This window comes from Crinia signifera, chromosome 8 (assembly GCF_055691185.1).
Source record: "Crinia signifera chromosome 8, ASM5569118v1, whole genome shotgun sequence".
Taxonomy (NCBI): domain Eukaryota; kingdom Metazoa; phylum Chordata; class Amphibia; order Anura; family Myobatrachidae; genus Crinia; species Crinia signifera.
This window is the reverse complement of record NC_139224.1, coordinates 144,884,263-144,900,767: the sequence shown is the minus strand read 5'-3', so window position 1 is coordinate 144,900,767 and position 16,505 is coordinate 144,884,263. Positions and strand designations below refer to the sequence as shown.

The 16,505-nt window shown below is 49.8% G+C and overlaps 1 protein-coding gene across 1 annotated transcript in view; it reads left to right on the top strand.

The window, feature by feature from the left end:
- The first annotated feature begins 246 nt into the window (after window positions 1-246).
- LOC146027123 (uncharacterized) overlaps window positions 247-16,505 on the top strand; it is a 75,169-nt gene continuing 58,910 nt past the window's right edge. Inside the window, exon 1 of the mRNA XM_083158095.1 lies at window positions 247-369. Within this exon, the coding sequence (XP_083014221.1) occupies window positions 335-369 (35 nt within the window). The 5' untranslated portion in view covers window positions 247-334. The remainder of the gene's footprint in view (window positions 370-16,505) is intronic.

Below are 16,505 nucleotides of genomic sequence, written 5' to 3'. Positions count from 1 at the left end.
GCCCCCCCGCAGCCCCCCGCAGCCCTGCCCGTCTTCCTGAAGCTGGAGACGGGCAGGACTGCACCCGCCGCGCCGCCGCGCCGCCCGGCTATTGAGACGCTCGTGCGTGGGAAACGCACGAGCGTCTCATTCAGCCAGAGCGCCAGATTGCTGGCGGATCGCCAGGGACACGGTCCTGGCGCTCCGCCAGCAATAATAAGGCCGGCGCTATCTGTATATGCTAGTTCACGTACTATATATTGTTTACAGCAGCTGTCCTGCCAACACACGGCAACAGTCTCACGTCATCTTCCCCTGGTAAGAGCCGGACCGGAAGTTGCATGTACCCGATCCCATGGAGGACGCTATGGTGGAGCGTAGTCACTTAAGGTAATGCTGGTTACACACCAGAACGATTTTGCTCAGTCCCATCAATGTCGATGCAATTTAGTCCGATTTTATGTAAATTGGGCACGTTTTGGCATGTTTTAGATCCGATTCCGATCTGATGGTTACCGTTTGAGCGCTTATTGTATGTATGCACTATTTCCATCTTTATCACTCTTGGGATTATTCCTTTGTGCATGATATGTTTGCAGCACTTTGGGTTCAGCTGCGCACTTTGGTCTGATTTGTATTTTTCAATCATGATCATTCCGGTGTGCACCCAACATAAGAGTCGTATTGTTTACTGTTAATTCTGCAACAGACCCAGAAGTCCAATGCCAGAGCTGCATCGCAATTGACAGCTCTTATGGAAAGAGCTGTCCTCTGCATTAATAATCGCATATGTTAGTGCATGTGGGATTATTATTAATGCGGCACCCGGGGAATGCTGGTGATGTGGTGGTGGTGGTGGTGGGGGGGGGGGATGTTAGTGCATCTTCCACATGGAGAGAAATTGCCAACACTTGGCAGAATCAGAATTACCCAGAAATGTGCAACGATGCATGTGCGTGCTACAGTGAATCCTTTTTTACCCAACTTGGCTATATGCCGTCACATACAGGGTTGGAATCAGGCCCCATGTACATAGTTACATGAGGAAACAGTAGGAAACCCTTTGCATTTACCTCAGGAATAATGACTCCACACCTTCTAGCACAGCCAGTAACACCCTCGTCTCTAGGCGTGATCTCAAGGGCCAGACCGAAGTCGTCGATCTTGAGATGTCCTGTTGGAGTCACCAAGATGTTCTCTGGTTTTAGGTCGCTGTGAAGAAAATAAAATCTTTGTTTTCATACAAACAGGAATTATTTGGTACATAAATTATTTTGCACGTTACATGTGTACATTCTAACTAATAGTAGTTTTATATGTTTGGGAGCACGGACTAATGTAATCATATTTAGGTTAGTGTCCATGTGATTCCACCATGTCATGTACATCTGTATGTGTTCTGCAGAATTCTAGGTTATTTAATAGTGGAACCTTCCTCAGCCCAATAACCCCTGTGATACTAATATGTGTGGTTACAGCAGTCTGTAAATAACTAGTGATATTGATGTCATAGGAAGCGGCAAATGGAGGCTGATGCTGGTCGTTCCCAGCTGGGGAAGGGGAGCAGCTTATAAATGGGGTCAGTTTATTCTTATTTGTAACCAGAAAATAAATAATAACAATACACTGACACGTGGGCCAGGCAGCACATTGGCCCTTATTCTGATTCGGTCGGTACGGCCCGCGTGCGGCCGTACCGCCGATGTTTGGACTCTGCACATGCGCAGAGGTCAATCTGCGCATGTGCAGCCCCCTTCGCCGCAGACGTATTTCGTCCGCCGCAAAGGGGGCGTATAGGGGCGTGAGAGGCTTCATGCCCTCATTTCCCTATGTGTACGCCCCGCGTTTCATGGGCGTTCCCATGCAAACGCGGGGCGTATGCATGGTAATGAGGCCATGACGCCCTCATTACCATGACATGGGGGCGGAAAGCTGACGTCGCCGGATGTCAGCTTTCAGCCCCCATACAAGCTACCACACGGACGATTGTCCGTGTGGTCTTAGCTTGCGGGAGCTGCCGCGGCGTGCGGGCCTGCCTTCGATGGTCGACGACCATCGAATGCAGGGGGCAGCTCCCACCATGGTGGAGGCGTAGCCTCCACCATTTTAATGCGGATCGCCAGCCGTCCGTGTACCTGTACCGTGTATGAAACCTGTGCAGAGAGAGTTAAATTTGGGTGGGGTGTGCTGAAACTGAATTCTAAATTGCAGTGTAAAAATAATGCAGCCAGTATTTACCCTGCACAGAAACAAAATAACTCTCTATACATGTTACATTTGCCCCACCTGCAGTGCACATGGTTTTGCCCATTTTCCAAACAAATTTGTACTGAGCTCAGATCTGAATAAGGCCCAATGGGTGAGTTATTTACCTGTGTAGTGAGTGCCAGACACCTTTAGATTCATATAAATAGCAATTGGAGATGGAATTAAAGGAACCATATTAGGTGAAGTTATCCAACCTGTGTCCATCCACCTCTTCCGCATATTATTTATTTTAGCTTTCCTTAATTTGTCACCTGTCACTCCTGCTCCTCTTACTTCCCTTACTACACCTCTCATAACCTCCGTCCTCCTCTTTTTTATGTACCTCCCATTCCTCCACCTCCTTCCCCTGCACCTTCCACTTCTTTCTCCTCTGCACCTCCCACTCCATCCCTCCACCTCCTTCTCCTGCATGTCTACTCCCTCCTTGCTCCTCTGCGCCTCCCACTCCCTCCCTCCACCTGCTTCCCCTGCACCTCTCACTACCTACTTCTTCCTCCTTCCTCTGCACCTCCCCCTCCATCCCCTGCACTTCTTACTCATCCTTCCACCTCATCCCCCTGCACCGCTCACTTCCTCCTCCTTGCCCTGCATCTCTCACTCCATCTTTCCTCCCCTACACCTCCCACTCCCTTCCTCTACCTCCTTCCCCTGCACTTCTTACTCCATCCTTCCACCTCCTTCCCCTGCACCTCTCACTCCCTCTTTCGTCCTCTAAACCTCCGACTCCCTTCCTCCACCTCCCTCCTCTGCACCTCTCACTCAATCCCACCTCCTTCCCCTGCACTTCTCAGCACCTCCTTCCCCTGCACCTCTCACTCCCTACTCAATACTCTCCTCAGCCATAATTGACAATAAAAGCATAAAACAATTGTGCAGAGACAGCCTCTGTGGCTACTGAGAGCTGTAGATAACGATTATACATTACTATGTAAAGAAGGCATGTACCATGTGAGTGGGAAATATGTGCTAATTGGTAACATGTATAGCGTGTAGAATGTAGGAAGCAGACATGATCAGTATATTACATTCTGCATTATACACTCCATAGTAATATCGCTTTATTATACTATTATCATACTGTAACTATATAATTACCCATGGACTATTCCCTTGGAATGGAGGAATTGAATCCCGCATACTATCTCTGCTGCATAGAACCTGTTGGATAGAAAACAGGTTAATGTTACATTGTAGGATGTATAAATAATGGGTGTGGTATAGGGGTCTGACAGTCGGGATCCAGACAGTCATTAGCCCAACATCGGGATCCCGACTGGCCGGAATCAGACAGCATGGTGAGCGCAACAGAGCCCCTTGCGGGCTCGCTGCGCTCGCTACGCTATTGTATTATTCCTCTATGGGGGTCGTGGACCTCCACAAGGGAGAATAGCCGGTGGCCGTCAGGAACCCGGCTATCTGTGTTTTGACAGTTGGGATCCCGACGTCGGGTAAATGACCGTCGGGACCCGGTCCGGCACCCATAAATAATGGCTGAGTGATGTATAATCCTTCCACATCTGACGTGTGTCATTTCCCAAACCACATACACAGCTGCCCCTTAGTACACGGCCACCTTCATGTTGCTGCACACAGTGATGACAGCAGCTGTATAATCCTGTCACAGCTGGAGTTTGTTATTACTAATAGTATTACTTTGCCCAATATAAGGTGACACATATAAGGCATGCTTTTCTATACTGTATTATATATTGATACATCAGAACCCTTCTGAATGAATACAAAATGTATATGTATAATATATAATCTATCAGTAAGTCCTCCCTCTATCAGCGGCTGTAACAACACATTACTCTATATCCTCACCTTGCACTGGAGATGTCCATGGGCCCATTCCTCATCAGGAGACTACGGAAGTCTCCGCCACTGGCATACTCCATCCCAAAGAACACGTGATTCTGTGTATGGTAGAAGCAATAGTGTTATTATACATGGCAGGACAGGCAGAAGGGACAGAGCTAGGGCGAGGGGAATGTCACCTTTGTCCGAAATAACTAAGGGGAAATTCTATACATTATTCATTCACTTCTCATCCTCTCATGAGAATATAATGGACAGTCTAGGGATGGCCATCGGTGCCTTTGCCATCGATGGTTGCCATCGATGGCAAAAGTGCAACAGTCCATCAATAGTGTAAAACTATGCAAGGGTAACCATCGTAGTTTTACATATCGATGGTCATCTATAATGTATGAGTGATTGGCCTGTGGGCCAATCGCAACAAATGGGCGGGGCATTGCGGGTGTCGGGGGCAGAGCCATCTGGTTCTCCCCCATTGATGGCAAAAGTATTCGACATCGGTCATAAACCATTGGTGATTTTGAATCATCGATGGTTGATGGCCATGCCTAGGACTGTCATGGGGAGGGGACGGGACCAGGGGGCGGTGCCGAGGCCAACAGTACATAGGTGGACAGTCATTAGGCTAACCACTATAGGTCAATAGTCAATAGGTCAACACATGAAATATGTTGACCTGCATTAGGTGGACATGATGAAAAGGTTGACACAAGCATTAGGTCGACATGCAAAAGGTCAGAGGCAGTCACAGCCGTACCGTGCTCTGATGGGAGAAGTAGCCATGGATGAGGAATGGGCACCCAGATGCAAGGTCTAGCACTTTTCTTTCCATGAATGCATGTTCTACGCCGATCTCTAGGAGCCATCTCTTGCTCATGACCTTCACAGCCAACAACTGGCTGTGAGCTGAGTGTGAGGCCAGGAGAACCTAGAGGAAATATTACAGTGTTAACCTCATAACCACAGTGTCCTGGTGACGTCATCCCTTGTGGGTCCCTAACACTAAGCTGAATTCAATTTCATCCGAATCTGATGGATCGGGCTGAGCCATGTGTATGACATGCCATTGGATCCAGTGCATGGTCCCCTATCATAACGGAGGCTAACGGATGGCATGCGATGTTGCCATCCGAGAAGATCCATACACTTCTGCGATACATCGCAATAGTGATAGTGTATGGCCAGCTTTACATCGGGGGTACGGAATCCCCCCATGCCGGTAAAGCCCAGCCACCACCGGTCACCACCCTAGAAATATGCTTTTGTGTTACTGTTAATAAGAAAAACATGAGCTATGTGCTAAGGAGTGATACATAAGTGATGGACAGGGGTGGATTTATGGGTGAGGGCGCCCCTAGGCACAACAATAATGCCGCCCCCCCCCCCCCCCCCCCCCGCCTAATTGTATTACTGTGACATTTTTTATTTGTTATTCTGTATGTATATTTACTAAGTGGGACAGTTTATCCATTTATACTCTATTCAAAATGGAATATGGTACAGTGCAGTAGATAATTTGCAGTTACTGGTACATTTCAGGCTGACAGTACTATCACAAGCATCGGAGTGCCGCCCCCAAACATGTGCCGCCCCTAGGCACGTGCCTTACGTGCCTAATGGGAAATTTGGCTCTGGTGATGGACATAAATTAGACAGTGTTACACTGGTAAACAATAATAAAGTGCTACATTGAATGCTACCATGTGATGCCCCAAGCAGCCAGGCCGTACCCACTCTGGAGTATTATATAATACTTTTACTGCCAGAGATTTTGCACCTTGCAGGTTGCGTTTCAGCGAAGCAGCATCTTCTACACAATGTAAAGATGTTTCACACGTATATAAGTGCCACTTGTAATACACGCAACATTCCCTGATGTTCTAGCTGATGCTGCACTGATAATGTAAGAAAAGGGGCCACTCTATAGCGGTAGGAGGTCACACATTACACAGTGCGTCTATCCTTCCATGCTTCTATCACCCCACATACTGTAACCTTATTACAGTGACTACTAGAAGAGGTCGCCCTACCAGAACCATCGGACACTGTAGTGTTATATTATAGCGGGGGAATGTTACACATTATGCAGTTATACTGTGTGCAATATCATTACATGGAATGGTGAATCACAACTGACATTGAATGATATTGCACTGCAGCCTTGTTCACCTCTAATAATATGGAGACATATAGTAATTCCCCTGTGACAACTGAAACCTCATTGCTTACCTTCCCAAAACCACCTTGGCCTAACTGATGGTGAAACGTCAGTCCCTGGATGGTACGAGAGACTGCATCTCTGAGGCAGGATGATGGAGCACTGCTGGTTTCTGATGGAGAGAGAAGCCAGAGGAGAACATTTAAACAGTGCCCATATATGATAGAACATAAATTAAGGTGACATTTATATTACCATGCCCCCCAACTTTGGCAGAGAAGGAAGAGGGATGCTTGTGTGTGCCCAAATTTCTGTGGGCGTGGCCTCATGCTCCATGGGTGTGACCTATGCTCATGGAACTGCTGCGAGGCACGCCCCATCTATGCAGCTCTGGGGGCATGTCCAGCACTTTGTGAGCTACTGGCCATGCTCCCAGCCCCTCTGCCTGCCTGAATAGATGCTGTGCACAGGGGGGATTCCCTGTTGCCGCACCATCACCACTGCGGAACGCTGCCGGCCCCGGGTGGGATGGCAGACTATCATAAAAAAGGGGATGGTTCAGCGAAAATCAGGACAGTTTGGAAGAATGTATTACAGCAGAAAACAGGGTAAAGTGACCAGAAAATCAGGCAAGTGACATGAAGATTTCCATTCAGTTATCCTACTGGGGAAAATGTTAGTCCAGTAGCATCAGGAGGCTAATAAGCTATTTTGCTTAGAGATTTTCTTTTATGAAAACAGGACAGAGCGATGCACATTGTCATATGCACACGTGTTCAGCTCTGACGGGAGAAGTACATATCCAACTCCACCAACTGTATCTTGTCCCCATTGGGTAATGCTATCTTCAGATAGGGGGCAGTGTGCAACAAATAATTACTGGCTGAGTAAGTTACATGGTCAGAGGAATTATTGTATGGTTGGATGGAGACCACATCTGGTGGACACTTCGTCCCTCCCTTATTGGTTGGGTATAGGAGACGGATGCCAGCAGCTGTTTATGCAACTGACCCATCACTCTTTTTATGTTTAATCTGAGGAAGGGACTGGAGGGGAGGAGCTTATGTACCGCTCTCATTAAGTGCTGACTACCTTTATCTACACCTCTATCTGCTTCTCTCACAGACAGTGATCAGCGCTGGGCCTTACCCACTGACACTACCTATAATCAGGGCCAGAGCGCCCCGGGGGGGGGGTGCCTGTGCGCCATGCTGCTCCAGGGTAGGGGTATGGGGAACGCGATGATGCCTGGGGGGGGTTTGCTGTGTTGCTCGGGGTGGGGGGGTGGATGCCGTGCTGCACACTCACCGAGAAGCATTTTCCTTCTGCCGGGGGGCTCTCCTCTGCTTCTGCTGCAGGTCACTACCGCCCTCCAGTGGCCGGCGCCCTAGGCAAATGCCTAAACCTGCCTAGTGGTGGCGCCGGCCCTGCCTATAATGACTATTATACAACTGGCACTAAAGTTAATATTAAACGTGATTTACAGAAATCATTTATAAAACTGATGGGATAACTAGTCTGTTAAATCAATACAAACAAACATGGGTCAAAAACAGCAGAAATATCTCCTTTACTGTCAGCAAGAAAAGCGCTGCTGCTGGCAGAGAGAGGGAGTCACACTGCAGGGGGGAGTCATGCTGCGGGGGGGGCAGACTGCAGGAGGGAGTCATGCTGCGGGGGGGGGGGGCAGACTGCGGGAGGAATTCACGCTGCAAGGGGGAACAGACTGCAGGAGGGAGTCACACTGCGGGGGGAAACAGAATGCAGGAGGGAGTCACAGGGGTGAAACTGGTGCATGGGGGAGTCACGCTGAGGGGTGGTAGACATACTGTGGGGGGAGTCACACTGCAGGGGGGACAGACTGCAGGAGGGAGTCACTCTGGGGGGGACAGAGTGCAGGAGGGAGTCATGCTGTGGGCATACCTCCCAACTGTCACGATTTTAGAGGGACAGTCCCGATTTTCGGGTACTGTCCCGCTGTCCCACCCGCGGCAGGCATTGTCCCGCTGCGGGGGGTGACAGTTGGGAGACCCCCCAATCTAGTAGAATAGACGCTGTGCGCATGCGCACAGCGTCTATTCTCGTATGAAAATGAGGTCGCGGCTAATTAGCATAAGCCGCGCCCTCATTTGCATACGCCCCGCCCCTTTTCGGACGCTCGCGCGGCTTCGCCGCGCGAGTGTCCCTATTTCCTCCGGCCAGAAGTTGGGAGGTATGCTGTGGGTGGGGACAGACTGCAGGAGGGAATCACACTGTGGGGGGGGAGGGGCAGACTGCAGGAGGGAGTCACGCTGTGCATGGCCGGCTCCACCACTTGGCAGCTCTAGGCATTTGCTTAAGGTGCCGGCTACTGGAGGGCGGCAGTTTGCCCCCGCATGGAGGTGAGCGGAGGTGCAGAGACTGGAGCGGGCAAGGTTGTCCGTGCCGCAGGGGTACCACTACCTGCGGCCCTGTGTATTAAGCTGGCGGCGGCAGGGTCCCTGCAGTGATTAGCCAATAACTAGTGCTATCCGACGGCCGGGTGGCGGCGCGGGAAGCGCTGCTGGGTTTGAAAACACTTGCCGCACGCTGATTGGCTGAGATTCAGCCAATCAGCGTGCGGCTAGTGTTTTCAAAATCAGAAGCACTTCCGGCGCCACCGCCCGGCCGCCGAATAGCGCTAGTTATTTGCTAATCACTGCAGGGACCCCGCCGCCGCCAGCTTAATACACAGCACAGCAGGTACCCCCGCGGCACGGACACCCCTGCCTGCTCCTGCCGGATGGCGCAGCAGGTACCCCACAGCAGGTACACACCCCCTGAGCACCGGGGCACACCCCCCCCCCCCCTCGCCTGGGGCACTCCGATGAGTGCGCGCTGCAACAACACGGCACCAAGCAGAAGTGACACCTCTATCTGCTTCTCTCACAGACAGTGATCAGCGCTGGGCCTTATCCACTGACACTACCTATAATCAGGGCCAGAGCGCCCCGGGGGGGGGGGGTGCCTGTGCGCCATGCTGCTCCAGGGTAGGGGTATGGGGAACGCGATGATGCCTGGGGGGGGTTTGCTGTGTTGCTCGGGGTGGGGGGGTGGATGCCGTGCTGCACACTCACCGAGAAGCATCTTCCTTCTGCCGGGGGGCTCTCCTCTGCTTCTGCTGCAGGTCACTACCGCCCTCCAGTGGCCGGCGCCCTAGGCAAATGCCTTAACCTGCCTAGTGGTGGCGCCGGCCCTGCCTATAATGACTATTATACAACTGGCACTAAAGTTAATATTAAACGTGATTTACAGAAATCATTTATAAAACTCATGGGATAACTAGTCTGTTAAATCAATACAAACAAACATGGGTCAAAAACAGCAGAAATATCTCCTTTACTGTCAGCAAGAAAAGCGCTGCTGCTGGCAGAGAGAGGGAGTCACACTGCAGGGGGGAGTCATGCTGCGGGGGGGGGGGGGGGGGGGGCAGACTGCAGGAGGGAGTCATGCTGCGGGGGGGGGGGGGCAGACTGCGGGAGGAATTCACGCTGCAAGGGGGAACAGACTGCAGGAGGGAGTCACACTGCGGGGGGAAACAGACTGCAGGAGGGAGTCACAGGGGTGAAACTGGTGCATGGGGGAGTCACTCTGAGGGGTGGTAGACATACTGTGGGGGGAGTCACACTGCAGGGGGGACAGACTGCAGGAGGGAGTCACTCTGGGGGGGACAGAGTGCAGGAGGGAGTCATGCTGTGGGTGGGGACAGACTGCAGGAGGGAATCACACTGTGGGGGGGGGAGGGGCAGACTGCAGGAGGGAGTCACGCTGTGCATGGCCGGCTCCACCACTTGGCAGCTCTAGGCATTTGCTTAAGGTGCCGGCTACTGGAGGGCGGCAGTTTGCCCCCGCATGGAGGTGAGCGGAGGTGCAGAGACTGGAGCGGGCAGGGTTGTCCGTGCCGCAGGGGTACCACTACCTGCGGCCCTGTGTATTAAGCTGGCGGCGGCAGGGTCCCTGCAGTGATTAGCCAATAACTAGTGCTATCCGACGGCCGGGTGGCGGCGCGGGAAGCGCTGCTGGGTTTGAAAACACTTGCCGCACGCTGATTGGCTGAGATTCAGCCAATCAGCGTGCGGCTAGTGTTTTCAAAATCAGAAGCACTTCCGGCGCCACCGCCCGGCCGCCGAATAGCGCTAGTTATTTGCTAATCACTGCAGGGACCCCGCCGCCGCCAGCTTAATACACAGCACAGCAGGTACCCCCGCGGCACGGACACCCCTGCCTGCTCCTGCCGGATGGCGCAGCAGGTACCCCACAGCAGGTACACCCCCCCTGAGCACCGGGGCACACCCCCCCCCCCCCCCTCGCCTGGGGCACTCCGATGAGTGCGCGCTGCAACAACACGGCACCAAGCAGAAGTGACACCGGTCACCCTAAACTTCACCTACCGCACACTCCTCCGAAAACCTAGGAGTGACATCAGGCTGTTAAAGGGGTACCCGAAGAATCCACTAGCTTATCTGACAGCGGGACGCCGCACTCAGATAACCCTAAGAGACTATTATCCAAGTGCTCTCACCAGAGACTTATCAGACTGTTCCTAAAGTTTACGCAATCCTAGGGAGGAATCACCAACCTTTGATGCGCACAGTTAGGACTGAGCATACAGACTATCCAACTTATGCTTATGACCAATTGACCTTTTTTTGTGGCCAATTGTGTACATTTTAATTGAATCCTTGTTTGAAGTAAATTACAATTGCGAACATACTGAGTCTATTACCAATTTCTACTGTATACAGCCATATGCACCCATATATATGTATATTCACTGCATATTGATTGATAATTAAGACAGAGCGCGACACTAACCCACAAAAATGATATAAGTTCACAAAGATTGGATCCCAGTCAGATCCATAAGTGTTCGCAGCTAGTCATAACATCAATCTCAGTGCGCAGATACAACAAGAAATTCTCTGCCACTGATAATCTGCCAAAGCAGGTGATCTCCAGTGCAGTGCCGGATTATTGTGGTATACCTGTACTGCTATATATAAGCATTATTGTATTTAACAACAAGGTAGATATCACTGAATTAGATTTGGATACAAGTAACTGAGCATGTTGTACATAAATTCATGGAGATGTATTTTGTAATATAAGTAGTAGACACAGAGGCCTCAGCACCTAGCTCCTATACTACAGCTACCAAACTACATTCAGTGCCTGTATAACCACCGTGTGTGTGTATGTATCACTTACTTCTTCGGTCTGCATCTGCTTGTGGGTCTTCTCTCTTCTTTCTTACCGCGCTGGTCTCCGAGCAGGGTGATGTCCTCCTGCAGATCTTCTTTCTCCTTGTGGCCGCCTTCCTCCTCGTCACCGTCCTTTTCTGCATGCCAAAACTCCACTTGGCCTTCCACCGCATGGCCAAACTCCACCTGGTCATCCTCCGCATGGCCATGCTCCACATCGAAGTCTTCATTGCCGTCTTCTTCATGTTTTCTCTCTGCAAAGCCGTCCTCATCCACGTAGCGATCTTGCCTGTAGCTCTCCTCCACATCTATAGCTACCAACTGTCATCTGACTACCAACTGCCACTTTTGCAGCAGAGGGTGGAAAGTAAACAGCTTGGTTGCCATGACAACATTCAAAGCAGCAAGTGCTGTGCTGTGGCATTACCCAGTTATATCTGTGCACTACATACAGTACAAGTTGTATATGTTATATCAGTTGGGGGGAATGTGTGATATTAGAATTGGATTTAATAGTGATTTCCTAAATTATGGTGGGGGGACATTTTTATAAGCAGACTGATTAGATTACAATTTATATATATTGAGGTACATATTTGGTTATGTTTGTCACTTCTATTATAAAAAAAATTCTTAGAAACATTAATTTATATTCCTATTTTATTTATTACCAGTTACTTCTATATATAGCTCATTTTAGAGCAGTGATTTCCAACCTCAGCCCCCAGTCCCCCATCAGCTTTCATATTCCAGGTTACCTGTGGATTTTTTAAATGTGACCGTTGCTGATACACAGAGCACCTGCTGGGTGACCTGGAATAGGTAGTAGATTGTGGGCCAGATGCACTAAGCTTCAAAAGTAATAAAATGGAGAGTAATAAACAACCAACCAATCAGATGTTGCCTGACATTTTTTCTCTGTAACATTGAATTTAGGAGCTGACTGACTGGCTGTTGCATCTGGCCCACAATCTACTATCTATCACATGCACACGCAGTGTATAATAATACCAAAAAGTCACTAAAATGATACATACAGAACACACAGATGCACTGACAGCTGAGCACAGAAGCATCTAAAGCTGGGTACACACTAATAGATATATCTACAGACGGATTGGGCATTGTGTTCTCCATGCCCGCTACCTGATCCGTCGGGACTAACATCACAAATGGGCGGGGATTTACATGCGCGCACCCACTAAGCTGTCAATCACGGTGGCGCTCCTTGATATATCAAGCATCGGCTGTGGTGCATAATGATGCGACATATCTGTGAACGACGCAGTTCACAGATATATATCGCTCGTACACATCAGCCGATGGTGCATCGATATATCAACCATTCAATAGTACTACAGGAGGCAAGTGCTGAGGCCTCTATTTCTTTTACTACCATTTATAAATACCTTTCCATGAATTTATGTACAACCCGCTCAGGTACTCGCACCATAGGGTCATTTAGTGCTATTGGCCTTGTTGGTAAATGTAATAATGCTTATAAATGGAAGTCATGGGCGTGTTGCACATGTGTGATGTATGTGCCTCTGAGCTGATGCAGCAGATCCTGTGTGTTCTCACATCGGGAATGCACCAACACTTACAGTACCCAAGTATGAGTGATGCAGAGGTGTATGTAGTATGGTCACAGGATGCTCTCACATAGGTACCGTACAGTGCGGGCAGGACAGGCGGCTATGCAGCGCTCAGCTTTGTCTAGTTCCAGGTATATATCTTACAGCATGTCGTCATTAGGTCGACAGTCAAAAGGACAACACAAGCTGAAGGTCGACATGAAAAAGGTCAACCCTGAGTTTTTCATGATTTTTCTTTATGACTTGTTCATACATTACCACACCAGTGGGCATAGAGGGAGGGTATAATAGTGTAATTAGCGCAGCCTGGCTCACACAAGGGGATGCGGTAGACTGATGCAGTGCCCATGTCGACCTATGTCAACATAGACACCAAAACAATGAAAACCTTTTTGCTGGTGTCGACCTTTTGACCATGTTGACCCTTTGACTGGGATGCGGTACACTGATACAGGGCTAATGATCATCTTAGTTAGTATTTCATGATGGCAGACACTACTATGGCCACCTTTACTCCGGAAAAAGGAAACTATACTTGTGTTGACTTTCCGACCCTGTCGACAGATTTCATGTGTCAACCTAAGTCCTGTCCACCTGGCGACCGTATTCTTTAGCTGCATATGAGCAAATAAATGGTGGGGGGGAAGGTGGGGGTCACTTCTGTGTCTGCCTCTGGTGGCTGGAACCCTTAATCAGGCCCTGTGCCCATACAGAGGTCCGACTTGTCTGATGCACAAGTCAGACCTGATGTAACCAGAACCCCCTAGCAGCGCCCCGGGAGGGTTCCATGTTACTTGGCATGCAATAGTACATCCTTAGAGTTCAATGGAAATTGGATGCTAAAAGCCCCCACCAGGTGCCGCTGATGGTCCATTACAAATGTATCCTATGTGTAGCACATAAGATCTCCAGCGACTGATCTGATGCATATGGGGATGCGCTTTAGATCCGATCTGATGTCACACACCTCCAATTTCTGCAGTTTTTATCCCATATATCGGCCCAATCCATCAGAATCGTGTGAAAACAGGCCAAATCAGACCTGTGTATGGGCAGCTTAAGGGCCGGATTCTCTAAGCTTCAAAAGTGATAAAACGGAGAGTGATAAACAGCCAGCCAATCAGCTCCTACCTGCCATGTCACATACTGTGTTTGAAAAATGTCAGGCAGGAGCTGATTGGCTGGCTGTTTATCACACTCCATTTTATCACTTTTGAATCCTAGAGAATAACAAAGAAATGCGGTAAAAACCCTGTTATCGGACTTCCGGTTCCGGGTTACATGGGCTAACACACGCAGCCCGGAGCTCCGTCAACCCTCCAGCAAACGGAACCTTTTAAAGGCTCTACCCAGCTTCGATCTCCCCCAACTCCGACCCCGCACCTCCCTCAACCCCCGATGGACAAGCTTGTCACCTCCGCCGGGACCGCTGGCTCCCCCACAAGAGAAGCGCCGCTCAGCTGACAATATGGCGCCGGATCGGGGTAATGGCGTGGACTCACCTGCACATAAGAAAGCTGCCGCAGAACACTCAGACGCAGCGCACCAGGTATGCCGACCCCCAGATGCCCCTGTCACTTATGGGGAAGTAGTGGATGCCATTCGCTCCAATCCTGACACAGACAGTGTCAGACATAACGTCCATGGAGACGCATAGCTCAGCCAATCAGGACTGAGCTATGTGTCTCCATGGAGACGTATCGGCCAATCGCACTCTCAGCCTCTGTAGCGCTGGAACAGCGCTACAGAAGCTGTTAGAGGCAACGGAGAAAGCCGGTTCTCCCCGCTGCCTGTCAGTGCAGGGGGAGCCGGCTGTGAAGCAGCCAGACCAGCGCTGGATCCAGGAATGGTAAGTAACGCTGGTGTAAAAGTGAGGTGTGTGTGTGTGTAATAAACTTTTACTTCTCTGTGTGTGTGTTTTTTATAAACATTCTTTTTACAGGTGGACTACAAGTCCCAGCGGGCCCATTAATGCCCCGCATGCTGGGACTTGTGGTTCTCCAAGTCCCAGCATATGGGGGAGGTCTGCTGGCACTTGTAGTTCTCCGGTATAAAGCAATGTAACGTATGATCGATTTAACCCTATCAGGCCGGCGTCCACTGGCCACGGACGCCGGTGACAGCCCCGGGCTTCAGCCCTGGACGGGTGAAGCCTGGGGGGGGGGACCCCTTTATTGGGGGGGGGGTCCCCACTCCTCCAGGTACCCCGTCCAAGGCTGACCAGCCACGGTGCTCATGTTTTGGCCGGGGGACCTTGTATAAAAAGTGTCCCCCGGCTGTGGCATGACACCGCGGGCTGTTGGAGCCCGGTGCTGGTTTCAAAATACGGGGGACCCCAGATTTTTTGTCCCCCCGTATTTTTGGAACCAGGACCGGTCCAAGAGTCCGGGGCTGGTTTCAGAAATACGGGGGACCCCTATGCTTTTTGTCCCCCCGTATTTTTGGAACCAGGTCCGGCTCAATGAGCCCGGGGCTGGTTATGCTTAGGAGGGGGGACCCCACGCCGTTTTTTTTTTATAAAAACACTTTTACACATTTTTATTAACAGGACCATGCACAGATCTCAATGATCTGTGCATGGTTCTGTCAAATTCGCCTGTCAGAACCTGGTCTATTTTTTTGGCGATTTTTGGTAACGTTTACCAAAAATCGCACCCTATTACATTTGCGAGTTGTATACTTTATAATGGGAAAACATCTGGATGCGATTTGAAATGTGACTAAAAATCGCCACTTCCAAAAGTGTGATTTCGCGGTAAAAAGTGCGATTTTTTACCGCGATTTTCAACCTATTAAATGTGCGATTTTCGGAAAATGTGCGATTTCGCCCGTTTTTGACCAAAAATCGCACATGTCTAAAAATCGCACCCTATTACATTTCGCCCACTGTCTTATTTTTTTTTCTTGAACAAAAAACACCATAGGGCTTATTTTAGGGGTAGGGCTTATTTTAATGAACATTGACAGCAAATGTCAAGAAACATGCCCCCAGTCCTCCTTAATAAACATGCCCCCAGTCCTTCTTGATACAGGTAAATATACCCCAGTACTCCTTAATAAACATGCCCCCAGTCCGCCATTATACTGGTAAACATGCCCCCAGTCCTCCTTACCGTAATAAACATGTCCCCAGTCCTCCCTGATAAAGGTAAACATATCCCAGTACTCCTTTAAGTCTCAATAATGTCCAGCTCTTCTTTGCTGTGACACAGCTCCGTTCTGCAACCGCGTTATGTGCGCAGTGACGTACAGCACCGCAATGCATCCATGGGAATAGAAGCGTTCTTCAGAAGAAGCCTGTGCTTTTACCTATACAACGGAGGTGAGGGGGGTTAGGGGTGGTGAGTGGGGGATAAGGGGGGGTTTAGCAGGTGTAGAATCTATTGTCTGAACGCCAGATAATGAAATTTTACTAGGGCTTATTTTCGGGGTAGGGCTTATTTAGGACCAGTGTCCAAAATCAAGGGT